At 39.3% G+C, this 24,820-nt stretch overlaps 2 protein-coding genes across 5 annotated transcripts in view; one reads left to right on the top strand and one right to left on the bottom strand.

Annotated features, from left to right (window-relative positions):
- DNAJC24 (DnaJ heat shock protein family (Hsp40) member C24) overlaps nucleotides 1–17,857 on the top strand; it is a 44,865-nt gene extending 27,008 nt beyond the window's left edge. For both annotated transcript variants that reach the window (XM_021402971.1, XM_021402972.1), the window contains exons 4-5: nucleotides 5,903–5,971; nucleotides 6,969–17,857. In XM_021402971.1, coding sequence (XP_021258646.1) covers nucleotides 5,903–5,971; nucleotides 6,969–7,093 — 194 coding nt within the window. In that variant the 3' untranslated portion in view covers nucleotides 7,094–17,857. The remainder of the gene's footprint in view (nucleotides 1–5,902; nucleotides 5,972–6,968) is intronic.
- Nucleotides 8,174–24,820, bottom strand: part of IMMP1L (inner mitochondrial membrane peptidase subunit 1) — a 29,483-nt gene continuing 12,836 nt past the window's right edge. For all 3 annotated transcript variants that reach the window (XM_021402968.1, XM_021402970.1, XM_021402969.1), the window contains 2 exons: nucleotides 13,093–13,203; nucleotides 8,174–8,334 (listed from right to left, as the gene is read on the bottom strand). In XM_021402968.1, the coding sequence (XP_021258643.1) occupies nucleotides 8,266–8,334; nucleotides 13,093–13,203 (180 nt within the window). In that variant the 3' untranslated portion in view covers nucleotides 8,174–8,265. The remainder of the gene's footprint in view (nucleotides 8,335–13,092; nucleotides 13,204–24,820) is intronic.

Consider the following 24,820-nt stretch of genomic DNA (forward strand, 5'->3'; position numbering starts at 1 on the left):
AGAAACAAAGACTTAGTCATTCTGGTAGATACGCATCACTGCAGGATGAAAAGAGTGATATATAATTGTATATACGCAGTATGAATTCTCTAGTAAAATAAGCTTGTATTTCAGGCTTTGTGTGGGTTTTGAAAAGGGGGAGTAAGGGGTTAAAAAAGAAAAAAGTGAATAAATATTTAAGAAGAAAGGAAAAAATTGATCTTGTGCTAATTTCTTATGTAAACAGTATTAAGATCAATCTTAAATAACTTCTCTCAGTCTTATTTTTCAAATGCCCAGTGTGATGCCAGAACAGGAATTTCTGCTCTCGTTGTATTGTACTCTAAGTATCAGCCGTGTCTTCCATTTTCTCTAATTACGTGTGCACAAGAAAAAAACGAAATTTTAAAGATTGAATTGCAGTTCTTTTTTATATATAGTCAATTTTACCCGAAGTTTAAATACAGACTGTGAGGTTCCAATTTGCTTGGATCAGCTTAATCTATTAAGTAAGGAGAATGACACGAAGATTTAATAAACTACTTTGTTTTCTCATGGTATTTATGGACATTTCTGTACATTTCTTCTGACAAAATTTTATTTTACAATATTTTGGAGGTTCTCTGTATTTACAGAGATTCCTTTGCAGTTAGATGAGTTACTCTAAAAGCCACCCCAACAATGTTTTGTTGTTGCTGCTGTTTTTTAAAGAGCAAATAAAGAAAACAATTTATTTACACAGGTATTTGGTTACGGTAAGGAAATAGGATGCCTATATTTCAGTATAGAGCATCCTATTCAAAAAGGACACAGTGTCTCAAACTAAGCCAAACACATAACATACATGTGCAGTGTTGATGCATTCTTTGTAGCATGTTCCCTAGCAGCAAAATGACAGTGAAATAAAATCCAGTTCTTTGAATGCCTGTCAAGTTGCTTCTGAAGTCATGATTCTAGACAAATTTGTAGACGCTGCTGTAAAGGCTCACAGAAACAAAGGCATTGAGACAGCAGCGAAGGGGAATAGTGATGAGTGAGATAATATAACAAGTTAGTAAAACTGCAAAGCCTAGGAAGCAGAATCTGAAGGACACCAGTGTGCATGTGTGTATGGCTGCCAGTCAAGAAGTCCCCCGCACTGTAGTCTTTTTCCCATAGCAGAGATTGCTGATTTGTATGTACTTTATTGTGTTACTTTAAATCATTGTTAATTACTTCACTTAGGTATTCGGTGGCCTGAGAAGTTCTTAGCAGCTTGAATCCTATGGAGCCTATGGGTTTTTTTCTGTGTTGTTTTTTTTTTTTTTTTAAGTCTTTGAAAATAACAAGCAAATGTGCTTTTATATCTTAATACTGCTTTTCTCTGAAAGTGTAGTGATCTTTTGGGGTTGGAATAAAAGCTGCATCACAGTTTACCTATTAACAATGGACTTCTTTCCTCAACAGATTTTCTCCTTAGAGACTTTCCATTATTTGTTTGGTATTCTATTTAGAAAAGAGGAATATACATTTAAAATTGAATCTGACAGAAAAAATTACCAAAATGCTTTTCGGTGAGTTTAGGTTGGAAACAACTTGTTCTGCAGTTTTCACAGTAAAGTCATTTGAGCCTTGAAAGCTCATGCTTATGTCACAATTTGAAGGAACAAAAAACTCAGAGACTCGCTGAGATTGGAAAGGACCTTCATAAGCCATCTAGATCATTCTCCTCCTCAAAGCTGGCACAGATCAGTTGCTCAAACCTTCTCCAGTCTAATTTTGGTATCTCCAAGGATAGAGATTCCACCGCTTTTCTAACAGCCCGTTCCGGTATTTTTAACCAAGTTAGATGGAAGGGCTCCTTGCATCTTGTGTCTCTTGCTTAGCATCCTTCTAAGAAGTCTTCCCATTAAGCAGCTGTAGACAGCAAGATGCAAAACCTGTTCTAGGCTTCTGTTTGTATGCTCTGTGTCAACCCTTGACCATATTGGTAGGCAGGTATTTCTGCATGTCAGTGCTTTGTACTGGGGAGCCTCAAACTGGACTCAAGGCATCAGATGTAATCTCCAAAGTGTCAAGTAGAAGAAAGAACAAATAATAAAGATCGCTCCCTAAAGATGCTGGATGCACTTAGGAGTGCCCTGCTAACTTGTGTTCAACCTGTTGTCCACTACAATCCCAAGGTCATCTTCTGGAAAACTGCTTGTCGGCCAGTTGTCCCACAGGGAGCCGCTGCATTCTGGTATTCCATCCCAAAAGCAGGACTTGATCTTTGGCATTCTTGTCAGCCCTTTTCTGTATTCAAGGTCCCTTTGAAGAGCAGCTCTGCAACTTCTGTAGACTTTTGTTGACTTAGATACAAGGAAACTATGTATCTAAATGATCATATAAGGAATTTCACTAATTAATTTTACATTTGATTAAATATGGAATGATTAACAGGTCACAATTAAAATTAAATCAATACATTAGTGACTGATAAATTTCTGACACAAAATGTAGCAAGTAAATCAAAACTGATGGGAGTGACTTGAAAATGTGTTGCTTTCTGTGTGGTTTTTTTGGGGGCAGAGGTGGGAGAAATGTAAGAATCAAATGTTTTTAATATCCATGGCTGCAGTGAGGCTCTGTCCAGCATAATGTGTTTCTTACACATCATGATGGACAGAGGAGCCCATAGAGCGTAAGCGTTACTAGGGCAGAGGATGTAATCACCAACGGATGTTTTCCCATCTGAGCACATACCTTCCTTTGATTTTCAATTTTTAAATTACACAGATTCTGGAATCTTGCACCGGTGTGGTTATAAACTAGGAAAACGAAAAACTGAGCTAAATAAAAGATAGCTCCTTCTTCCCTTGCTCCTTCCTGTTCTTCTCCTAGTGCAGTAAGCTGAAAAGACTCAGAGATGGTCACTTTCCCCTTAATCCTCAATTCCCTCCTGCTCCATAAAGGGATGACAGTATTAGACATCACGATAACTTACAAAATAAGCAAGATGCCAGATGAGTGGCCTTACAAACCCACCACAAGAACAAGCAGAAGGTTTTTAGTTGTTTCTTGTTATGAAAATTCCTTCTTTTAAAAAGTAGTTAAGCCAAAACTAAGCTTTTTGCATGGCCATTAACTTGAGCCTTTAGTGTGCCAGCTCGTACTTCTAAGTGACAGAACTATACATTCAACTCTAGCCATGGACTTTACTGCTGTGTGGAACACAGGCCTTTTCCCACAGCTCCTTGGAGTACGAGTGAAGCAGTATTTTGTTTGTTTATATTTTAACAAACGTGTTTTTTTGTTAGGAAAAGTGTTAACATAGCTTTTTATAATTTCAAATTAAGGCGTGCTTATTTCAAATGATGTAAAAGCCTCCAACTTTAGTAATTATTTGAAACATAAATAGATTATTAGGAGAAAAAAAAATAAACTTCTGTAAATATCCAGGGTTTGGGTACTGTCATGACAATATTGATGGACAGTACATACCTTGAACTTTGGTAATTTTAAGTGTCTGTCTTGTTTTTGAAAGAAAGAAAGTCAATGCTAAGAATATACCACAGTTAGAGTTAGAAAAATTGTTCTGGTATTATGACCATCTTTACTATTACCATAAATTGCTAAAGGGGTTAAATTTCCATTTACTGCTTGCAGCCCCTTTCTTCAAACTCAGTCTTAAATAGACCAAGAAATATTTATTGTATCCTCAAGTAAAACTTAAATACCTTTCCTCTTTTACAATTCCTGAATGACCCAGCAAGGGCTCTAGTAAAGCTTTACTGAACCAAGCCGCTAATAGTTATTTAATGTTGTTCTGTAGCCTGAAAGAATCTCAGTAGATTTTTCCTTTTAATCTCTTTGAATTGCAGGCTCATAAACCTCTCTGATGAGCCTGCCAGTGTTTTCTTAGATCCTGCAGTTGAGACAATGGAGCTGCAGAATCCTTTCACCTCTTGTTGTCAGACAAATCCAATAGATGGCAAAGCCAGGCAGGCTGTACTACTTGTGAATTAAAATTTGTTTTTCAAGTTAGGAAAGATAATCAGGTCTCCCTGATGTTATCCATATCCAGGAATGTTTCTGAAAATGCAACACTGTACACAGAGTTCTACAGATGGAGCCTGTGTTGTATGTAAGTAAAGCCACCAAGTATAACTCAGTGCTGCTAACAGTACCATTCTTAAGTAACCTTCCCTCACTGGTTTACTTCAGAGAACCATCACTGCAAGAGACACGGCTGTAAGATGCGTAATAACAATCATGTAGCTGAAACAAGGCAGAACACAAGAAATTAACACACTCTGTGAAACCATTAGGTTATAGTTCCAGAGGAGAGTTCTCCAAACTCATACTGAGCTGTGCTTCTATGTTAAAGTAACCGGCCAGATATATTTGTGCTGTCTTGAGGTATTTTAGATTCGATAGTGTACTGACCAGGAGAATAAGGAAAATAAAACAGCTTTGTTCAACTCTGGAGGATAAGTTTCTCCAGTTTTGATGCAGACGAGCAAATAATTGCAGCATACAAAACTGAGAGCAGTCACTGGATTATGCATTAAGTTTGGAGACTCAAGCCAGTCAAGAGTACTAATTGAAAATTAACATCTTTTTGAGATACCAGCGAGTCTACTCAGACTTGGGCATCACACTAGGAATAACAATTTTCTGCTCAAGCAAGGAATTGTACAAGCAATGAATTGTACCTGCTGATGTTCATTATTCAAAATACACCGTCACGTTATGAAGAGTAAGGTGGCAGGAATCAGATGATGGTGTTCCATGGTAAAGAAAGAAATACTCCATTATTTTTTTGGATACAGACTGGAGACGGTAATTTTTCTGGAATATTACTGGAGTGTTTAGGAATGAATACATGTCTAATGGAACAAAAAAAGAAGTGTTAAAATTACAGTTCTCTTGGCCTCTGATCATCAGCACCTGGGAAGTTCTTGAATTACACTGTCCCAAATTAGACATTCAGTTTCATCTGAAGCAAAGTTTTGCATAGTATTTCTCTAAATATACCAAATTTTACTATCCAAATCATATTATTTGAATTCCATCTCTCCTGTATTCTTAAATACCTTAACTCTCGCGTCTTGGTTAGTATCATATCTGCTAGTGTAGTAGTGAACAAAATGGGATGCCATCTCCCTTGATTATTTTTTTTAATGCTAAATGATGACTGAACAAAATCTAGACAGAGTCTGGAATCAGGAAATGGGCCCTAGTCACCAGAATACAGAACTGTGATCCCTATTTTGTGTCCTTGTTCAGATCAGTTTCTTTTCATAGTGACAACTTCCACAGAAAGAGAATTTTCGTATCTGAGTAACACTGTATCCAAGGAAATGCACGTAAGACTTGGCATGAACTAACAGGCAGCCCTAACATCTATCTTGTGCTTATTGGGAGGTTTCTCTTTGGCTTCACCTTTCAAAAGCAAACAGGTTATGCAGAGAAATAGTGAAAACCTGACTAGCTGTGGTCCTGGGGTAACCTACTCTAGCTGACCCTGCATGTGCAAGGCGGGTTAAGCTGGGTCCTTTCTAATTTCAACCACTGTGTGACTGTGGAAAGTACAGGTAAACACATGCATAGTGGAGCTCGTTGAAGAGTATTTATAGCCAGGACTTTTAAAGGCACTCATCTTAAATACAAGTTTGGCCCTAATTTCATGTAATTGTTTGGGATACGCATGAAAACTGTTTCCAGCAGTGTTTTAATTTTAGTAACACATCTTCACCACGTGAAGATCCTGGCTGCAGTGAGAAATTCCCCAGTTTATGCAGGAAAATGGAAATTTGAGAACAACTTTTTTAACTGGTTACTGGGTGTGACTCTCTGGTAGGGACCAGATTTACTGCTAGGAATAAGTGTTAATTTACCATGAAGAATTAACAATTTGTATATTATCTGAGCTGAACATTTGTCACTGTTTTCTTTATAGAAGTTAATCTGACAAAAGAATGGCCGTTACATGCACAGATTTTTCTTGAGGATATGTCCTGGAACGAAGGTATGAATGCTTTCTTGTTCTTAGTGCCTTTCATTGTCATTTGAAATGTTTTCCATCTTTTTCTGCATCTTATACCTTTCCTCTCATCTTTTTTTTTTTTTTTAAATATTTTCCTCTGATTTAGTGGTTCTGTTCTGTGATTACTTGCTATTCTTCCACTTCTCTGCTAGTTCCTGTCAGTGCTGCCTTCTGGAAGTCAACTGAAGCCTTTTTCCCGCACTGCTGAGTTGAACTGGCACTTGACTTTGAGATATTCATTTTGCATTCTCTCACTTTCCTCCCCGCCCCCGCCTCCACCTGCCCCCTTTGTTTGGGCAGGGACCGTTTTTCACCTAGCTTCACTCTCTTTAGAGTATTATCGACTTTACATGTCTGGATGCTCCCAGAATTTCTCAAGCATCTTCTTGCACTTTTTATGATAGTAGAATGCATTTTTTAAATTCACATTTTCCCACCTAACAGTGGGAATATTAGTCTAGCTTTTATAATTTATTTGCTTTTTAGAGTAATAGCTGGTTTAAATTTATTATTTTTTTTTTAGCTGGGGGTGGGGGAAAGCCTACCTACTTTTCCTTTCTTCTGTTTCTTTCCTGAGTTAGCAGTCTGTTCTGGAACCTCGATCAGTCATTTGTATGACTAACACTCCTTAGCTTGTTCTTAATTGCAGTCTAAAGATTTTGGTACTTTGTCAGAATCAGGTTCTCATGCGGAAGTATTCAGTGATGCAGTCCTTCTAACGTATCTCTGTTTCAACAATAAGCACCTTCTTCTTATTTGTTCTTTCAAAGAGACTACACTGACTCTGGCTGTTTTGCATGAGGTGTCTCTCACAGAGCAACAAGAATATAGCATAGGTATTGACGTTCAGTCCAGCAGTGTCAGGTCACGCACAAGTCATGTTTTCTTTTCAAGAGCAGCTTTGTAAAGTAAGAATCCAAAATAAATTCCCGATTCATCTTGAGCTCTTAAGGTTTCTTTTCTTTTCTTTTTTTGGCAGATGAACAATGTTACACTCTTTCATGCAGATGTGGTGGGAGTTATGCTGTCTCCAAGAGTGAAACCAAAGATGTATCTTTGGTCTGTTGTGACACATGTTCACTTGTTATTGAGATCCTTCAGTGATTGCTCTGGACAGACACATTGAGTTACAAACTTTCAAAACATCCGATGCAAAGGACAGCAGCTCATTGGACAAATGGGACAACAGGAGGATGCTCCAAGTTCAGTCAGTCTTAGGAGAGGAAACGTGCCCATTTACTAACATACCTCTGAAAACATGGTACTTGTTTTTTTAACTCTTCAACTCAAGAGCAATTTATAAAAAACTTCCAGAACACAACGCTAAGTTCTGTACACCTGGACTGTATCTCAGGATCTAAATAACCTTTCTTTCCCAGCAAACAGAGTAGCTTCTTTCAGTCTCCGTCTCTTATCAACTGCAGCTTGGGCCTTACCTCTTAAGTAAGTTAAATCCTTTTGAAGGCTCAGATGACAAAATGTAATCAGGAGGCATAAATGTGAGAACGTTTTGAAGATAATCAAGAATCCAGGCCTGTTAATGGCAAACGGGAATATTTTCTATTTCGATGCTAAATTAGTCTCCAATAAATTCTGAAAAAGGACTTGACCCTTAGAAAGAGGTGGCAGAGACTTGCAGATCTTGCTGGCTAGTTGTCCTGGTACAAAGTAGCAGGTACAGTGCTCATTCACCAACACTGCATTTACATTAACTGTTCAGCTTCATCAGAACCAGGAGTACACTGCTCAACTGACTCCATCCATTATCTGAACAAATGCAGGCTTCATTCCTTATATGACCCCTACTGGGCATACAGTCTCTTGGGTCAAATTGGAGCTATTTTGAGGAAAACCCTACAAAACACATATGAGTAAATGGATATCTGAGCCTCAAGCTCTTCTGTTTAAATCCTAGCATGCCACATTACTTGCTAATATAGGTGTAGCCTCTGCGTAGCTCTAGCTGTGTGACAATGTAATAGTGCACTGCCTTCTTCGTTGCTTATTAACAGTCAGTGTTAACTCTGTCTTCTAGTAAAATTCAAAACTTTTTGAATAAATCCAAGCACTTACCGTGAATAGCCAGAGGAAACAAAATAAGAGGCATATCATTGTTGATGATGACAGCAGTGTATCATTCCCATTTAAAGTTAGATATAATCACAGAAAGAAGGGACATCCTTGTCAAGTAACACTTGTGTTTATTTTAAAGAAAAATAATTCCATTGATTTCAGTAGAAAATATTACACACGCTGGCAATAGTCATTTGATTCTGTCAATCATCAAGAAATCTATGGCCATTGGGGCTTGCGCGTAGAAATCCAAAGTCATTCAGAGGCCATATCTGTAAAATAATGAGATTTTTATCACAACTCCAAGTTCACTATTTTCATTTGTTCTTGTTGTAAGTTTTCATAAACTGAATCATATTTTATTGTAACACAAGCATTGAAACTTCTCACCTGTGTGAGAAATATATACTGTATGCCAGGAGAACTCCTAATTCTGTAGTGGCTGGAGACAACATTAATTAATTCTCAGCATACTTTTCCTACGGAGAGCCCAAAAGCACTCTTTTTTTTCAGCGCTGGAAATAAATACATTCCTAGAAAATGTCTTCTAAATTCAATGTTTTCTAGCTTGTAAGCCTCTTAAGTTAAAAGACACAGTATATATATTTGATGCATCTAGAGAAGAAAATACCGTGAGCGTTTCCTCCCAGTGAAATCATTTCTGAGGTACACATTTGTATTTTTAAGATGAGCATCTGAAGTACTTAGACTGAAGCTTGAAAAAAGAATTCCATGGGCTTACAGGTAAGCTTATACCATGCAAAAAGGTATGAAGGGGTGGAGTGCCTGCTATCAGGAAGTGCTCTTAACCAGGGGGCCCCTTTGAGAAGGCGACAATGGAAAGAGCACAAATCAGGATCGTATACAAGCGCAAGTGTCAGAGTGATGCTCACAAGGAGGAACTTTCTCCAGAAGTTAACTGTATAGGTGTTTAAACTACTGAATGCTCCCACGAGCACTTGCTTCTGAATCATCACAAAGTATGTGTAGGCTGGCTGGTCTTGGATGCAAAACAGGTAATGTGAAATCAAGAACATTCTTTTACAGCATCTCCTCTGACTGCCTCTCTTTTCAATGCATGTTCTTTCAAAGACGGCACCAGGGGATCAGCAGGGAGAAAGCAAAGAGGTGATGTTGAAGAACCAATGTCCTCCTGTGACTCTAATCCTATAAAAATCTCACAGCCTCTGCTCAAATGAAGCGACCTAAACATGGAAAGATGATGTGCTATCTTGTTCCCCAAACATCTGTTAGTATGATGTCTATCTTGCTCATCTTTCCTTAGAATTTGATCTTAAGGAAGGTATGCAGTCGCCTTCTAGGAAGAGCAAATTCCTCTTCAATTGAATTTATGGAATATCCACAGCACAGAAGGAGCCTTGCTGCTTTCTGCGTGAAGTAGAAAAGTCATTTTTTTCTGCTTGCAAGGGGAAGCAGAGTGCTGAGGTTCAGTATTTCAGTCTCTGTGACTTGTCCTCAATATTACTACTGCAATTACGGAAGAGGCAAAGGCACGTAGGAATGAGAGACTGAGAGGGAAGAAACAGCATCGACTTAATACTAGACTGGGACAGTGCACTACTGGAAGCTTGCATGGACTTGCATCCCTCAGGCCCCTTCTAGCACTGTAGTAAGTTGCAACAAATCAATTAGATTGTACCTAAGCCCTTGAGAAGATACAAGGATGAGTGAGTTATTCCCAGGACATCATGTTCTCTGGATCTGAAAAAGGCTCAAAGCTCTGTTGATCAAGTATCGTTGAGCATACATGTCTTTTTCTAGCACATGCAGCTGAGGAAGAGCATGAGGAACGTCTGCTAATAGTCAGAAATAAATGTCTCTACATGCATATTAACCCGTGAGCTGATTTAAGTTCCACAGAAATATAGAGTGTTATGAAACAATAACAGAAGGCTATCGGTGGCTTTGGCTAGAAGTAAAGCTACAGAATTCAAGGTTTTGCAGAAAGACCTATGCTGGCTACAGGCTGGCTGTCATGTCCTTGTTTGGCTTCAAAGCAGACAGGAGTAAAAGGAGGCAGGAATATTCCATATTACAGATGTAAGCCCATCTGAGTAAAGGCCCAGAGGAGGGAAGCCATTTGCTACAGTACAAACAATTTCAGGCAACTTAAATCACACATTCTGCAACTTTACTTGCTTTCAGTGACAGTTTCAGAAGAACACTTTCAGAAGTGTTTTAAATATTATTTGACTGTATAGTTTCAAATTCATCACAGTAATCTTAGTGGTAGATTTAGAAAGAAAATAATGGTTTATCTAGTTTGCACACTGGGGAGAATCTGAGAAACAAAACTTCCAGTTGGAAAGAAGATGGAACAAGTGTTCCGTGTAAAACAAAGACATGCCACTGCGTGTAATAATTCCCAACAGAAGTTGACTCTGACTTGTTGGTTCAAACTGGCTAGTCCAATTAGTGGCTATTTCCTTTTGCCCTCTTTGGTTTGGCCAACATAAATCTGATCTGATGGATGGGGCATAAATGGGGATAACTAGCTCTTTTGAAGATACTCGGCAAGTCTAGCTCTGACGTGAAGCGTATGTCCAGGGAATGCAGAGACTATCCCGTGTAGGATAGGACGAAGCACGAGTTCTGTCAAAGAAGGGAGTCCTCCCCTCAGTGGGGTTTTACTGAATCTGCAGCTACTCATCATTTCAGTGGCCTTTTGATGCAATGAGGGTATTAACTATCTGAACAGCAGCTGATATGCTGGCAAGAAGGAAATGGGACAAATGTATTCAACTATCGTTTCTTCCCTCTGAGTTAAAACCTGGTGCAGCAACACTGAGAACCTTAGGTCTAAACTTCACAGATAAACGTTAATTCTTTCTGTAACTTATCTATATTTCACCAAGAATAGATTACTTAAATAAAGCTGGCATAAGGTTGCTTTCTTCTGTTGAAATCCCTTACTTCCACATTAGATCGGCAACATTCTTGTTAGTAGTTCTTTGCATCTAAAAATGACTAAAAATGTAACTTAGGATTCAAAGGCACCATTGCATCTGCTTCTCCAAAGTCCACTGTAAGATAAAGCAAATTAAGCTGCCTTTCTCAAGACAGTAAGAGATTTTTCATGATGCCAGAGATGCCAAATGTTTAGCAGACTACATTAAAAGAAGGTTTTCTTGGCCAGTGGGCTGCTAATTAGCTACAACCATGTGCAATAGCTGTGTTCTGGGGCCTTTCACTGTAGCAATCAGTGACAACATACAATAGCTAGATCACTGTAGTCTGATGTGAAACACCATAAACAACTACAACTATAAACAGACTTCTGAAGAATAAACTCATTTTTGCTTAAATCTCATTAAAATGTTAATAATCACTAGCCTATTCACACCACAAAATAACTGTTATAAAAATGTTTAAAAAGAAATGATTATTTTAATCAAGTATCAACTGATTGCACACTCTTTTTAAACAGACAATATTCTGGAGTTCTAAAGTACTTCTTCAGCATGTAACATCTGTGGTGTAAGTTCCATTCATTTCACAAGGGTATTGACTGCTTCCCCAACTTAGAATTCAGTCTTGTCACCTCATTTAAAGTCTCTCAGACATCTTGCTTGGTGGGATACAAGCTAACACAAATCTATTGCTGTGGAGAGATAATGTGAAAAATTATGGCCGTCCACATAGAAAGGTTACTAATAGAGTCACTATTTACTAACAGTCTCCTTAAAGTAGTGAACACCACTTTTTCTATGCTAGCACGTCAGCTGGAGATTATTTATTTGTTGCATGATGAATACCAGATTCCCATTAAAAGGTCGGTCAGCATATTAGCATCATCTGGTTTCTAAAAGTTAATAATCCAATATAAAACTTTACTCATGAAAGTGGCCCTACGTGACAAGGCAAACAGCACAGAGGAGGAAGAGGGAACCCTCAGTGAACGCTAGGGAAGAGCTCAAAGCGAATGTTATCTATCAAGAATACAGCTCAGGCAAAACCTAGCGGCGGTCGTGAGCGTTTACTAAGCAGTTAGAGACCGTGGTCAGGAGCTGCCAGACTGGTTTGCATTTTTTTTGTTTGTTTTTTGAAAGGTCCTAAGCTGTGTTCAGAAAAACTGTAAATAGACCTTTCCAATTTAACAAAGTTTTGTAGATTCCTCACGCATGTAATACAGCTCAAATTATACATTTGTGGCTGTTTTGCAATAGATGCAGAATGGTTTTGAAAACTATTCTTAATTGTTCTGAATGATACCATTTGAAATCTAGCTTTTGAAAAGGCAGTGCATAGGTCTACATAGTATAGTACTATATAATACACTCTCCCTCACTTCTTGGATTAAAATTTTTATGGTGAGGAAACTTAGTTTCTTCTTTTTGCTAAATGAGCAAATTAATAATGCAGACAATATGAAAAAGTAGCTTAGTGTGAAATAAGGCTTTAGAATTGCTGAAACAGAAGAAGATGGAACCGTGTAGGTTTATACAATACAGAACAAAGTTTTTTGGTTTTTGTTTTTTTAATGAAGAAGTGGAGGATAATTGCAGTCGCACAGATGCGATTTCACTGTTAAAGGTTTTTCACTGATTTAGCAAGGCCGGTCCATAAGTCTGAATTATGTATGCAGGTCCTAGAACCTCCATCTTTGGTTTTTCCATTATGGAAATACATTTCTCAAGTTACAGCAACACAGAAGTAGGAAGCTGCCCTTCTCCACTATTTTGCAACAGCAAAAATCACATTAAGGATAGAGGATACTTTTCATGCAGCAGCGTGTGTATGTTTGTATACAGTTTGGTTTTGCTGGCAAAATAATTCAGTCAGTTTTCAAAGGCAGCGACTGCTCAAAGAACGATTCTCAAAAACAAATCCTTGCTCAAGAATTCTGCCAAACCTCAAAAGATTGTTACGTTATCCTCTTACTGCAAGTGCCCAGTGTTTGGGCTCTCCTTACATTTGCTTTGGCCAGACAGTTAAGGCGGCACATTTTAATGCCTAACATACATGCATTACAAATACATTAATGCAAATATTTTAGATACTAAAAATACCTTAAAACAAATGCGTCCTCTTATCAGTCCGTAAGGAACAGGTCCATAGCACCTGGAATCTGTGGAATTCCTCAGATTATCACCTTCTAACCAAACGTGTCCTTTAGGCACCTATGATTAAGCAGGATTGAATTGAAAGGTAGAGAGAAAACAGAATAGAAAGGTACTAAGTTTTGTTTGCCTTATATTGCCTAATTTCTGCTTTCTATATTTCATGACTGCGTGATGAACTAATTTTTATTTTATCTAATAAGACACAGTGCCAGATTTGGAGGGATGAGAGGGAGCGCTCTAAAGTATCTGTTCTATCATGTGCTCAAAAAACAATGGTTTGCAACAAAAAATCCTAAATGAAGATGTAAGAGGTTAGACCAATGTGACAGGGTCATTAATTTAATAGACTTCAAAAGAGGTCATTAGGATGTTGACTGAAAATCTGCCCTCCTGTCGCAGTAACAGCATGAACAGGGCAGCCACACACTCATCAACATCCTGGGGCCAGCACCAAGGCTAGACCTGTTAGTAGATTCATGATGAACTAACTGGTAATTGATTGTGACATCAATTACGAATAATCTCATCATTTTATCGGAGTAGGCTTGTCAAAGTTCTAATTAAGATCACAGTTCATTCTATGTGCAGGCAGAATCCACAACACATTATATTGCAATAATGATGATCACAAAACAGCAAATCCCTTTTTATAATTTGAAAATTAATGATGGTGACCTTATACTATATGACAAAGACCTTTCATTGCCTATATATATTATGCCTTAACTATATTACGTACCACAGAGGAACGGTGTTCAGTGACTGACTCGATGACAAAATGAGAAATAGCAACACAGCTATTAGCTAGATAAGAGGACAGAGCTTTCTTAAGTGAAGAAGTCACTATTATTTGTCTTAAATTAAGATTTCTGCTTGGAATATATGACCCTATTTTGACTTCTGTAGAAAGCACTTTAGATATAGATAACCTCTTACAAGTTACCAAATAAAATATTTAGTACTTTTTTTTCTAATCTTTCTAAAATGCTACAACAGCCTGAAAAATTAAAAGTAGCAACATATTCCCAATCTAGATACTATTTGACATGGACTTTAAGGGTAACATACATTTTTCCCAAACCAAATATGTACGTGAAGTGTTACTAAGCCCAGAATTCAGAGCAAAATACAGAGAAACAAAATTTTTAAAAAATCACAGATTTCAAGCAAAACTGTCTGGGCAGTATAAACATGAATATTTTAGATACAAGACCCACAGACTCATAAATGCAGTCATCTACATATACAGAATTCTAGGATAACAGACTGAAAAGACTGCAATACCACTCTAGTAAAGCCTGGATGTAAACCAGTAAGGCTAAAACCAAGTCCCCTAGATAAGCATTTGAGGAAAACACAGATGAAGTGCAGTCAGTGGTACTTATGGGTATCTGGCCAGGTAACACTGGCAATCTTATATTTAAACAAGCCTTGTTTGGCTCTTTGCTTAGCCATGTTCCTGCCTTCCTAGGGGCTGAGGGTGGCAACCTACGCAGCGATCTCTTTGTTGAGCTGTGGCTAATGTTTACCATAGGATTGAGAACCAGTAGTTTGGTTTGTCTCCAACAGCGGCATAAAAAGACACTAGTCAGGGGGAGCATACGTGAGCCTGTCCATCTCCTCCCAGCCATTCCTCTCTATTGCTCTAGTATCCAGGCTGGGTGCATTAGGTGTGTCAGAGGGTAAATCCCTGCCTACTCGCTTCAGAATCTGAATGTGGAGCCGTTGACCAGGAGCACCTAAGCCTTTTTGAAACCTGCTGCTGCTGTCTCACTTCCACAGTCCCCTGTGTAAAGGACTGCCTTCTCCTTTTGTTTATTTTAAACTGATCTGATCTCCTTTTAGTTTTATTGGGTTCTTTACTCACTCCATATTTAGCTTGCCTGCCACCGGTGTTACGTGGTAGGCTTATCAAATTGCAGGACAGAAAGGTCAGTTTGCCACTACTATATGCCAAGCTGCAGACTGGTGGATGGCTTCCCTCGGACACTGAGGCAGGCACTTGGTTCTCCTCCCATCTTCCTCATAAGTCAGGTAAGTAGGTCCAAAATAATTTGGTACTTCTCAGCTGAGTGCAGCTAGAACTCTCTTTTTTTGCAGTAGTTGCAAATGAAGCTTCACTAACAGTCATGATTAGTTAAAACCTGCGACCCACATGGCGCCTGCATGTTGTCTGCAGTTCCATCTTCCTCATGTCAGAGCTAACAGAAATTACAAAGGCTCCATCAGAAAACCACCATTAGGTCTACCATTAATTGCCCTTCTGAGAAAACGTACCAGTACACAGAAACCATGCTGCTACCAAGCCAGCCTTGACCCTGGAAACAGATTCACCTTAATCAAAAAATTTGTAAACAGAGAGATCTTTTTAAAAAATACACAATACGATCCAACTAAAAAGCAGTGAGACTGAACCACAACGTCAGAGAGGGGCATAAAATTTAAAATGTATCTTCAATTTTAAAAAGTACTTTCATTGCTGAATTGTCAAGGAATACTTAGCACAACCCTAAACTGAACTAGAGGACATCGCTTCTTGCAGCATGCTACTGTTCTACTGAACGGGCTCCCACATTTTCTTGTTTTCCTGATTCAATAGGCACGTCGTGAAATACATCTGTTCATATGTGAAATGAGGGCTCATTCATAATGCAGGTACACCTAAACGCTTCTAGACCTTCCCACCTTCCGTGCACCCAAAGGGCAAAAAGATTAAAAAATATATATAAAAACACAACAACTTTCACCACCTTTGATATATCACTTACTGCTTCTAATATGACTAACAATTACTAAGAATTAATTATCTAAACAACACATTCATGGTTTGCATTTCAGATAGAATGTTTGCAATGAAGTACGCACCTAAATCCTGAATTTCACCTTTTCTGGCAGTTTTTGTAGTTTCCCACTGAACATACGACAGGACCGTATGCCTCTAAATTTGTAGTGGCACAATGTATGATTAATCTATAGATAATACAGTATAATTCCTTTCTGCGATGCCTGTCCATCACCTAGGCACTTCACTACAACCTGGAATTAAGGCAAGTGGTAAAAATCATACAGATGACTTGAAAATGTTAAACCAAACGCTGGTGACAGGCCATAATCATGAATTTAAAAAAATAAATAAATAAAGGATAAAGCCAGAATCCTTCAGGAGTTTAGGCACCCAGCTATTTCGAGACACATGGCTGACTTCAGTGGGACTGTTCATATTGAATGAAGTGAATTCTGAGTATCAGCCTTTGCAGAATCAGGACCCAAGCATGAAATGCCTCAGTGCTGTGCAAACACAATGGCTGGAAAGAAGATACACTTGTAACCAACAAAAAAAATAATTGGCTGGAACACTTGTATTTTTGGTTTTGTACACCAGTGGGCTGCTGCTGCCTTTTTTTTTTGACAATGGGGAAGCCACTCACGTGACAATTCCCAGCGTTGCTGCATTTTGATGTCTCCAGGTGATGGACTCTAAGTGCAAATCAGTTACCGTTACTGCACAGCACAACGCCGTGGATACAATAATGCTTTCAGACAAAACACTGCCAAGAATGCCAAAAACATTCCGTTTAGCCGGACAGTATTTTAGACATTACGCGTAGGCCAGCTCTAAGAAGCCCAGGTCCCACAAGCCTGACAACTGCATTGTCACAGAGCCGGCTGGTGGCCTGCATGACAAAGCAGCAATCCCACAGCAGCACGGGTCCATCCCAAACCACACTCCCCCTGATCTCCCGCAGCCTGTCTTTGCCTCGCTAACCCCAGTGCCTCTGGTTTTGCGGAGATTATCTGAGGATTTATTTTCAAGGAACAACAGCTCTAAGGGAGAACCGGTTATCTGAGGTGCAGCTTATATGCATGAGAATACGGACACTGATTAGACACATGCCTCTTCCCCTTCTCCCTCCCAGGGCTGAGGGCTCTACTACAGGAGCAGACAGACCAGAAGAGCAAAATAATCATCCTGAAGAGCTGGGCTTTTATTGGCAGCTTACAGTGTTTCAGCTCCGATAGACAGTAACCTCCCTCACTTCAGAACCGCGGGATGAAATGGCTGCGCTGTTTATTGCCACACCAGAAAAGCAATATACTGCAAATAAGATCGGCAGAGGTGAAATCATGAAATCATCTGCCTCGAAACAAACAAACAAAAACCCACGATCTAAATGAAATTACAGCTCTTGTGGGTTTCTTTATTTCGTCTTGGGGGTCTTGAGGGAGTATTTTGGGGGTACTAAAGATGGATAAGCGGGTCTGTAATGAAGAAGTGAAGAATTATAAACACCAATCTCTCACAGTCTCTCATTTTGGCATTCTGAGCAGTCTGTGCGTATCAAAGAACGTCAGTATGTACAATCAGCTGGGAGCAGATGAAGCTTGAACTCTCATAAGGTCACAGGTATTCACATCACCTCCAGCAATATCAAAGTTTTAAACCTCAGAAGAACTAAATTATTCCCACCTTTTCAGTTCAGAGGCTTCCCTCTTGAGCTATGATAAGAACTAATCTCAGTGCTGGACAAAAGAATAAAGTCTGTAAGTTCTCATCTATCCCTACTAAGGTCTATTTAAGTGCTTCCTACTTTGGTACAAGCAACAAATGTAATTGCTTCATGGCCTGCGGGTGTTCGTTTAACAAAAGAAGCTTTTGTGAATAAACCACAGGTGTTACCTTTCTTGATTAAAGTGAAATATGATGAAAGAATCTACAATATCAAGTGACAAATTTACTAAATGCTGATTAAATTGCCTTATTTAAGTAAATTGCATCTATTTGGGATAAAAGATACAGCGCAGAAATGCAAGAGTTGAGTTTTCTCACTCAATACTTAGAGTCTCACATACCTATTCCTTAATCCTTTATTTATTAATACATAGCTAAGAGTGAATAATGCTTAACAGATCCTACTTTTAATGATCCAAATGCACCATTTCTTTACGCTTATCAAAAATGGACTTGACGATTCGGTCACCATGTATATAAAAGCCAATGATATTAATTAGCACGGTATTTTCAAACTCAGCGTAAGCTTCTACATTTCTTTTTTCCCTTTCTCATGCTGGCCAAAGCTGTGAAATGGCAGCAACTTCAGTAGATGCCTGAAAGCGTAGGAAATCTTAAATCAACATCCAAGCACAACTACAAAGGTGAATGACTCACAATTTAACACTTCTTAAAAGAATGTAACAATGAATTCGCCTTCAGAGATTTCCTTTTACTTCCTGAGTGGTGCAAGCTGCTCACGTGTAAGACGTGCTGTGCTCAGGTTGTTTAAATATGTATATTAAAAAGAATTCATTATGACCTCGTCCACATGACAATGAAACACTAACATGGTTTTCTACAGAAATTAAATTCGGTGTGATGAAATACATTAAAAATTGTTGGGTTTAATATAAAAATTTTAAAGAGGTATGATATGAAGACTCGTCTACCTTTAGGTTTTGAAGTAGATTAAAATCACATCACCTTCAGTGGTGGCAGTGTTAACATACACTACAGGGAAAATTTATATAAAGAAGCCAAGGTATGCTAACTTAAATCAGATATGAATTCAAAAACATTTTTCTCTATCCTGCAGATACCCAGCGTTCTTCAATAAACAATTCTGTGAAGTTGTTACAGTTATAGGGCAAAGCATTGGTCATTGAATATGTTTGGTTTTTTGTTTCCATTGTTGCTCTTTCTAAATCTCACATGATACACAGGTAGCTACTGTTACTCCTGGGTTTTCTTATTTTGGAACTTTTGAACACTGTGCTATGCACTTCATGGGAAAGGTCTTAACACTTTCAGATCAGAAATACCTGTGCCAGCTAAATGAAGACAAAATATGTTTCACTTTTTGGCTCTGGCAAATATTTTGATTGGGGTAAATAATAATTCAAACACTTGCATGTACTGTTTGCTTTACCTCAGACATATTCTCATTTCATATTCAGATGCAGGTTTTCCTGTTAAACATGCTAATCCAAATCAGCCAGAAAACCTATTTCGAGGATTCATCAGTCCAGACTAAGATTACCTTTCTTGATTGACGGAAGGTCAATATCTTGGAAAAAAACTAATGATTACAAATACGGCTAAGATAACTTTCTTACTTCTGCACAGACTTTTCTCACCAACAACCATTAAGAAGGATGCGATTCTTTCCTTCTCTGGGAATCAGTTACTGTAAAGTATAGGTTCAAGAACAAAAAAACTACTGCTTCAAACACCAACTAGAACTGCTGGTTGCATCACAAACCACATTGCCATCTCTGGCGTGCTTTCGGTAAATGCTTCCCTGTCACACAGTGATCTAGTTAAGAAGCCTGAAGCCTGGTAGCAACAAAGACCTACAAATGCTCTAAGCAGGGCTAAGGGATCTTACAATCATCTTCTCCCTGCTCCATGAGGCATGATCCAAATTTCTGCCAGTCCACCTGAGGCCCTAAATGATAGAGATCATGCAGAGGGGGTCAGAAAAGCCTCAGCTCAGACACAAATATGATACAGGCAGATTAAAGCCTGTGCTCCAAATCTTCAGTGAGCCCTCGATTAGCTGCTCTCATCGTCCTGCACAGCTTCCTAGAAGTTATTACTGGATTTAGATGAGAGGTATAATGCAATCAGAAAATCTTGTGGGTCCAAAACGAAGTAACCAGTACAGCAACGACTGTATTCCACAGAGGAACAGCATACCGTGCTGCAAATTCAGAAATTGGTGATCCTGAAACAACTTGGCCTCAAATCAAACAGGAGATTTTATTCTGGTTTTCCCTGAGGAAGGGACTGGCTGAAGAGAAGAACTGGGCTGTGTCAGGGCTTGGGCAAAACTCTTGCCCTGCTGTAGCCGCCTGCATCCTGAGCAGCTGATGTGGGGCAGCTGTCTTGGCTCGGGCTGTGGGGAAGAAAGAGACGTTTGAGACGTCAGGTTCCTCGGTGGGGACTCGCTCAGGAGTGGCACTGAAGCTGAGCCTCTTGCTGCCGGCCCCTGCCTGAGCTACACTGCTGTGTCAGATCAGAAGGGCCTCTCGGCTGTTCTCCAGGTATCAAAAACAAAACTGCAGGGGTAAATAGACCGATCCGCTTGAGCAGAAGAAAGCCTGGAAATATCATCAAAAGGATTGATAGTATTCTTTCTTTTCTCTGAGGATTTTCATTTTGGCAAGTCAGTATTCTGATTAAAACAGCTACTCAGAAGATTCAAGATAGCTCTAGTCATGAACACTTCATACTGGGATATAGAGGGATCTGCAAACTCAACGAAGCCACAAATAAGGCAAATATGCAAAATCAGTTCTACTTTCCCACCAGACAGATAGCATAATGGCTGCTGGATCTAGCATCACTTACAGTCCCTAGAACACTAAAACGAAGAAGAGGAGGGACAAGAAGAAAGCAGAATATTTTAAAGAGACTGCATAATGGTATTGAGCACTCTGAAGTATCAATCCACTCTGCAGTGCCTTAAGTTGCACAGCCAAATTCTGTAGTACAGTGTAGCGATTAGTGTACTGTGCCATACGTTAACAGGACGCTGTTCTCAGTACCCACACAGCATCCTTACAGCGTTTGACAAGGACCGTTTATGAGCTAATAGCACTGCGTAAGACCACTTCTCTGATCTGCAAACACAGTAAGATGCATTATCTTCAGAATGATGTTAGCTCTGGAGTTAACCACAGGATGAGGAGATGCCATCTCCGCAATGAACCTCATTTTAGCGCAAGGTAAACATGCTTCCCCCACATCAGCCAGTCTCACAGCATTAGTGCTGTGCTGAGATTGATTGCTAGCAGAGTGTTGCTGAGATATGGATTTGTATCTCAGCTTTTTATCACCACAACTCGCAAAAGGCGGTTCCTTATTTACAGACCCTAGCTGTATTAAGTGACATTATTAGGTACTACTTTTGTTTAAGTGACACAAAGGCTTAGCATATTGGTGGTTTATGACATACAAGCTGCTTTAATCTGATGACTTACCCCTCACTTTTTCAATCTGTAAATAGGAGCTGCAGCACAAGAACATATGGTACTAAAGAAATTAAAGCTAAAGTAAATGGCATTAAAAGAAATTCAAATAATAAAATGAGATACTCAATCTAAATTATAAACCTTGGCACGTATTAGACTTTTAAAAGCAGGAAATAAAAAAAACAAATACAAAAATGAGCCCTTCAAAACAATTTTAGGACCATTTCTGAGTTTTACTGTGATTGAATAATTTCTAACCCTCGTTACTTAAATTCTATAATAAAATGAATAAACCCGCAAAGACGCTCCTAAATAACTGGAGTCAGGTTTGAATACCGTGCTGATTAAATTAGTTGTTCACTTCTTTAGTTCATACCACATTTCTTCTGCTTGTAAAAATACTGATTCTTCCAAACATAAAAATACGTTATGCATTCTTAAGTGTCTACTGCAGTAAATACACTCGATGACATGTATAAACACCAGCATGAAGCACAACATCTCAAAGGGACCCAGGAAAACTGCTAGCCTCACATGCTCCACACCAAATCTCAAAAAAGGGCAATGAAATGAGAAATTACACTTTCCTAACTTTTTAACTGTTTCAGAGCTTACTCAAAAAAGGAATCTAACTCTTCTTCTCATGTCAATAGCACCATTTTTCCCGTTATTATTCTGTGGATAAACTCTAACCTGTAACATACGAAGGAAGCATCATGTGCCATACAGGGCCCAAAGCAGAGATGCTCCTAATTTACTTAAATTTTAATTTAAGCACATGATAATTTTATGCCAAGCAGTTCAATCCATGGGAATAGTTCCATCTCTTTGCAGCCCATCACTGAGTCCATCAGAGCCAGTTTTTTGGTACATCCTCACACTTAGTACAGTCCAGCAAAAATATATTTTCCCACAAGACATTGCTTTGGCACAGCTCTACTGCATTTCTAGTCTACAGAATTTCTTCTTTTCAGAACAGCTTATTCAACTTTAATGGGATTTCTTATTTTTCTTTTTCACTGTAGTTTGGAACAGTTTTGAAGTTTTGTTTGCTGCTGTTTATTTCAGTGGGGTTTGGTGGGTTTTGTTGGGGTTGTATTTTTGTGTTTGGTTTGACTATTTGGTTTGGTTTCTTTTCAAATCTACAGATATCTATTGGGCCCTTTTGCAAGGCAGTATTTGCTCTGTGTAGCTACTTTATACAGCACGTAAACAGTTCTCCATTCCCCTATCGATGCACAGAAGCCATCCTGAGAAGTGTACTCACCGACGAAACGTGGGTGGATGCAGGATCTGATTTTACCAGGAAGCGTGGCAATCAAGTACTATAGTGCTTCTAAGCATGAAAATTCCCTACTGGCAGGATCACAGGTGAGCATAAGGACTCTCCTTCGTGCTGAGAAGAACAGCTGCAGCGTGTTACATTGCCATTCATCTGACATCTCCAGTAACTGGCTAACTTATAGGACCCAACTATTGATTGACAAACACCAGCACAGGACAAAGCTGAGCTAAGAACTGCCCAATTCCCTGATACCTCACACATCTCATACTTTGTATTTACTTTGCTGTTACAAGCTTGCAAGCATGACAACATCTATTCACTATCACTCCCCAAAACAAGAGGCAAGTCAGTCAAGGAAAGCCAAGCAGTTCACTGTAATAAAAACAAACGATTCTTTGACCTTAAACATTTCTGAGTCAGCACATTCAAGCATCACTCAGAGATTTCTCATTAGAAGAAGCAATTAGTAGCCTACTACAAACAACAGAGCTCATGACCATTTCTGGTCCGCTCTCTCAAAGTGTGCCTGCCTTTCTCCGCCAGCCGGACAGCCCAGGCAGCGCTGCTGGCCGTGTGGGACCCCAGCCAAGGCCTTTCCTCGGAGCTTCCGCAATTTGTTCTCAGCACCCAACGCAGATTAATTCTCCTCAAAGAGGGAGCAACAAAACAAAGAGCGAGGTCTCGCTACGACCGCTGCTGCTATTTGCTTTGAAGAATTCGGTGTTTGAATTCAAAGCGTGCGGCGCTGTGCTTCGCTGAAATAGGGATTGGGTTTGACCAGCACCTCAGCGTGGATACCTATCGCTCTTCCTCCCTCAGCAAGAACAGAACTGCCGAGTGAATAATCCAGTGTAATTTATGAACATAAAGTGCAGATACCTGCGTTGAAAATGCCCTCTTCCATAAAGTAAGCGCCTCCTGAACAGATGGGAAGATTCACCTGTCCAGCAACCGTTAAGGGTATGAGGAAAACAAACCTGCATTAACAAACTTAGGTACTCCATCTGGATCGTTCCTCCCCTAGTTACAAGTTATGATGCCAGAACTAAGAAAGCGCTATCACTTCTTCCCTGGGCTTCCACATGTTAGCTTTATGAAAAACATTCACAGGGAAACACGAAATGGATCTGTTCCTCATCCTCCCATTCTCCCCACACTTTACATGAGAACCAGTTACAAGTTGTACCTATGGCAGAAATTGTTCCACTGGACACTCACTGATGACTGCAGGGTTTGCAGAAAGGCTCGCAGCTGGTCAAGTACAAACCTTTCCTGAATTCCTTTTCAACTTGCGTTCAACATTAACACAGTTGGGTTTATGGAAAAAACAAAACAGCCCTCCCCTTCAAAATGTAATGGAGAATGAGTCGCTGTCACTGGCAGTTGCTTATCAGAAGGGCAGATTAGAGTCAGTTGCCTAAACTGTCCTGCCTCCACACTGGAGTGGAAGAAATCACAACGTGAGCCCTTTGGAACAAGGTACCAATCCTATCTTTGTTTTCTGGTCCCACATCTTGACTAAACCCAGACACCAAATCTATACACAATGCTGACCATTCTTTCACTGACTTCCGTACAGACAGCCTCCACCTCAACTGAAAACTACCCCAAATGCCCACTACAAATGCAGCAGCAGTACCTGAAGGGATGCAGGTGAAGCTGGCATGCTTGGGTAGCTAAAAAGAATTTAGCCATCATAAACCATAGCTAGCTGCACAGACAGATCCATTAATAGCTGTGCAAAACCCAGTGTTTTCACCACCAGGTACTGACTAGAGGAAACAGCCAAACTTGAGGGAAAAACTGCATTTTTCTCTGTGATTATGATTTCTGATGATTTTACTAATGATAGGCTAACAAGTTGCCGAAAATCTTTCAACACAGATCTTCCCAAACTTCTTTTAAGTTTATTTGCATAAGGGCAGGTCAGCATTAAGAACTTTTGTTTCCCTTTTATTCCATCTTGTTACCCGAATTTCTTTGACAAGTTAGTTCAAGTAGTTCTTTTCCAACTGCACTCGGAAATTTTAAAATCTATTACACTGAAATATATAGATACATTAATTTTGAAAGCAAAATCCTCAAAGGTATCACAAAAACAAATTTTCACTTTCTATTGTTTAAAGTGCAGAAACACTTTTGCCTCAAGACCAACCCCCTGAGCCTGCCATCTGTGCAGTGCTATGCGCAGAGAATTCCAGAGAACTCTTCGTGGAAGAAGAGCTAAACAAAGGGCAGAGCAGAAATACAGCCTGCCTGCACTTCCTACAGAGGCAAAAGACACTGAGAAAGGCAGCTTGCGGTAAAACCAAATTTACATTTTACTGGATACATAGAATAATTCATTAACGTCATATTGTATGATTTATGATAATAAGATTGCAAATCCTTCACAGACTACCAGGCTTGCTTACGTAATCA

The sequence above is a fragment of the Numida meleagris genome, chromosome 6, assembly GCF_002078875.1.
Source record: "Numida meleagris isolate 19003 breed g44 Domestic line chromosome 6, NumMel1.0, whole genome shotgun sequence".
NCBI classification, from domain to species: domain Eukaryota; kingdom Metazoa; phylum Chordata; class Aves; order Galliformes; family Numididae; genus Numida; species Numida meleagris.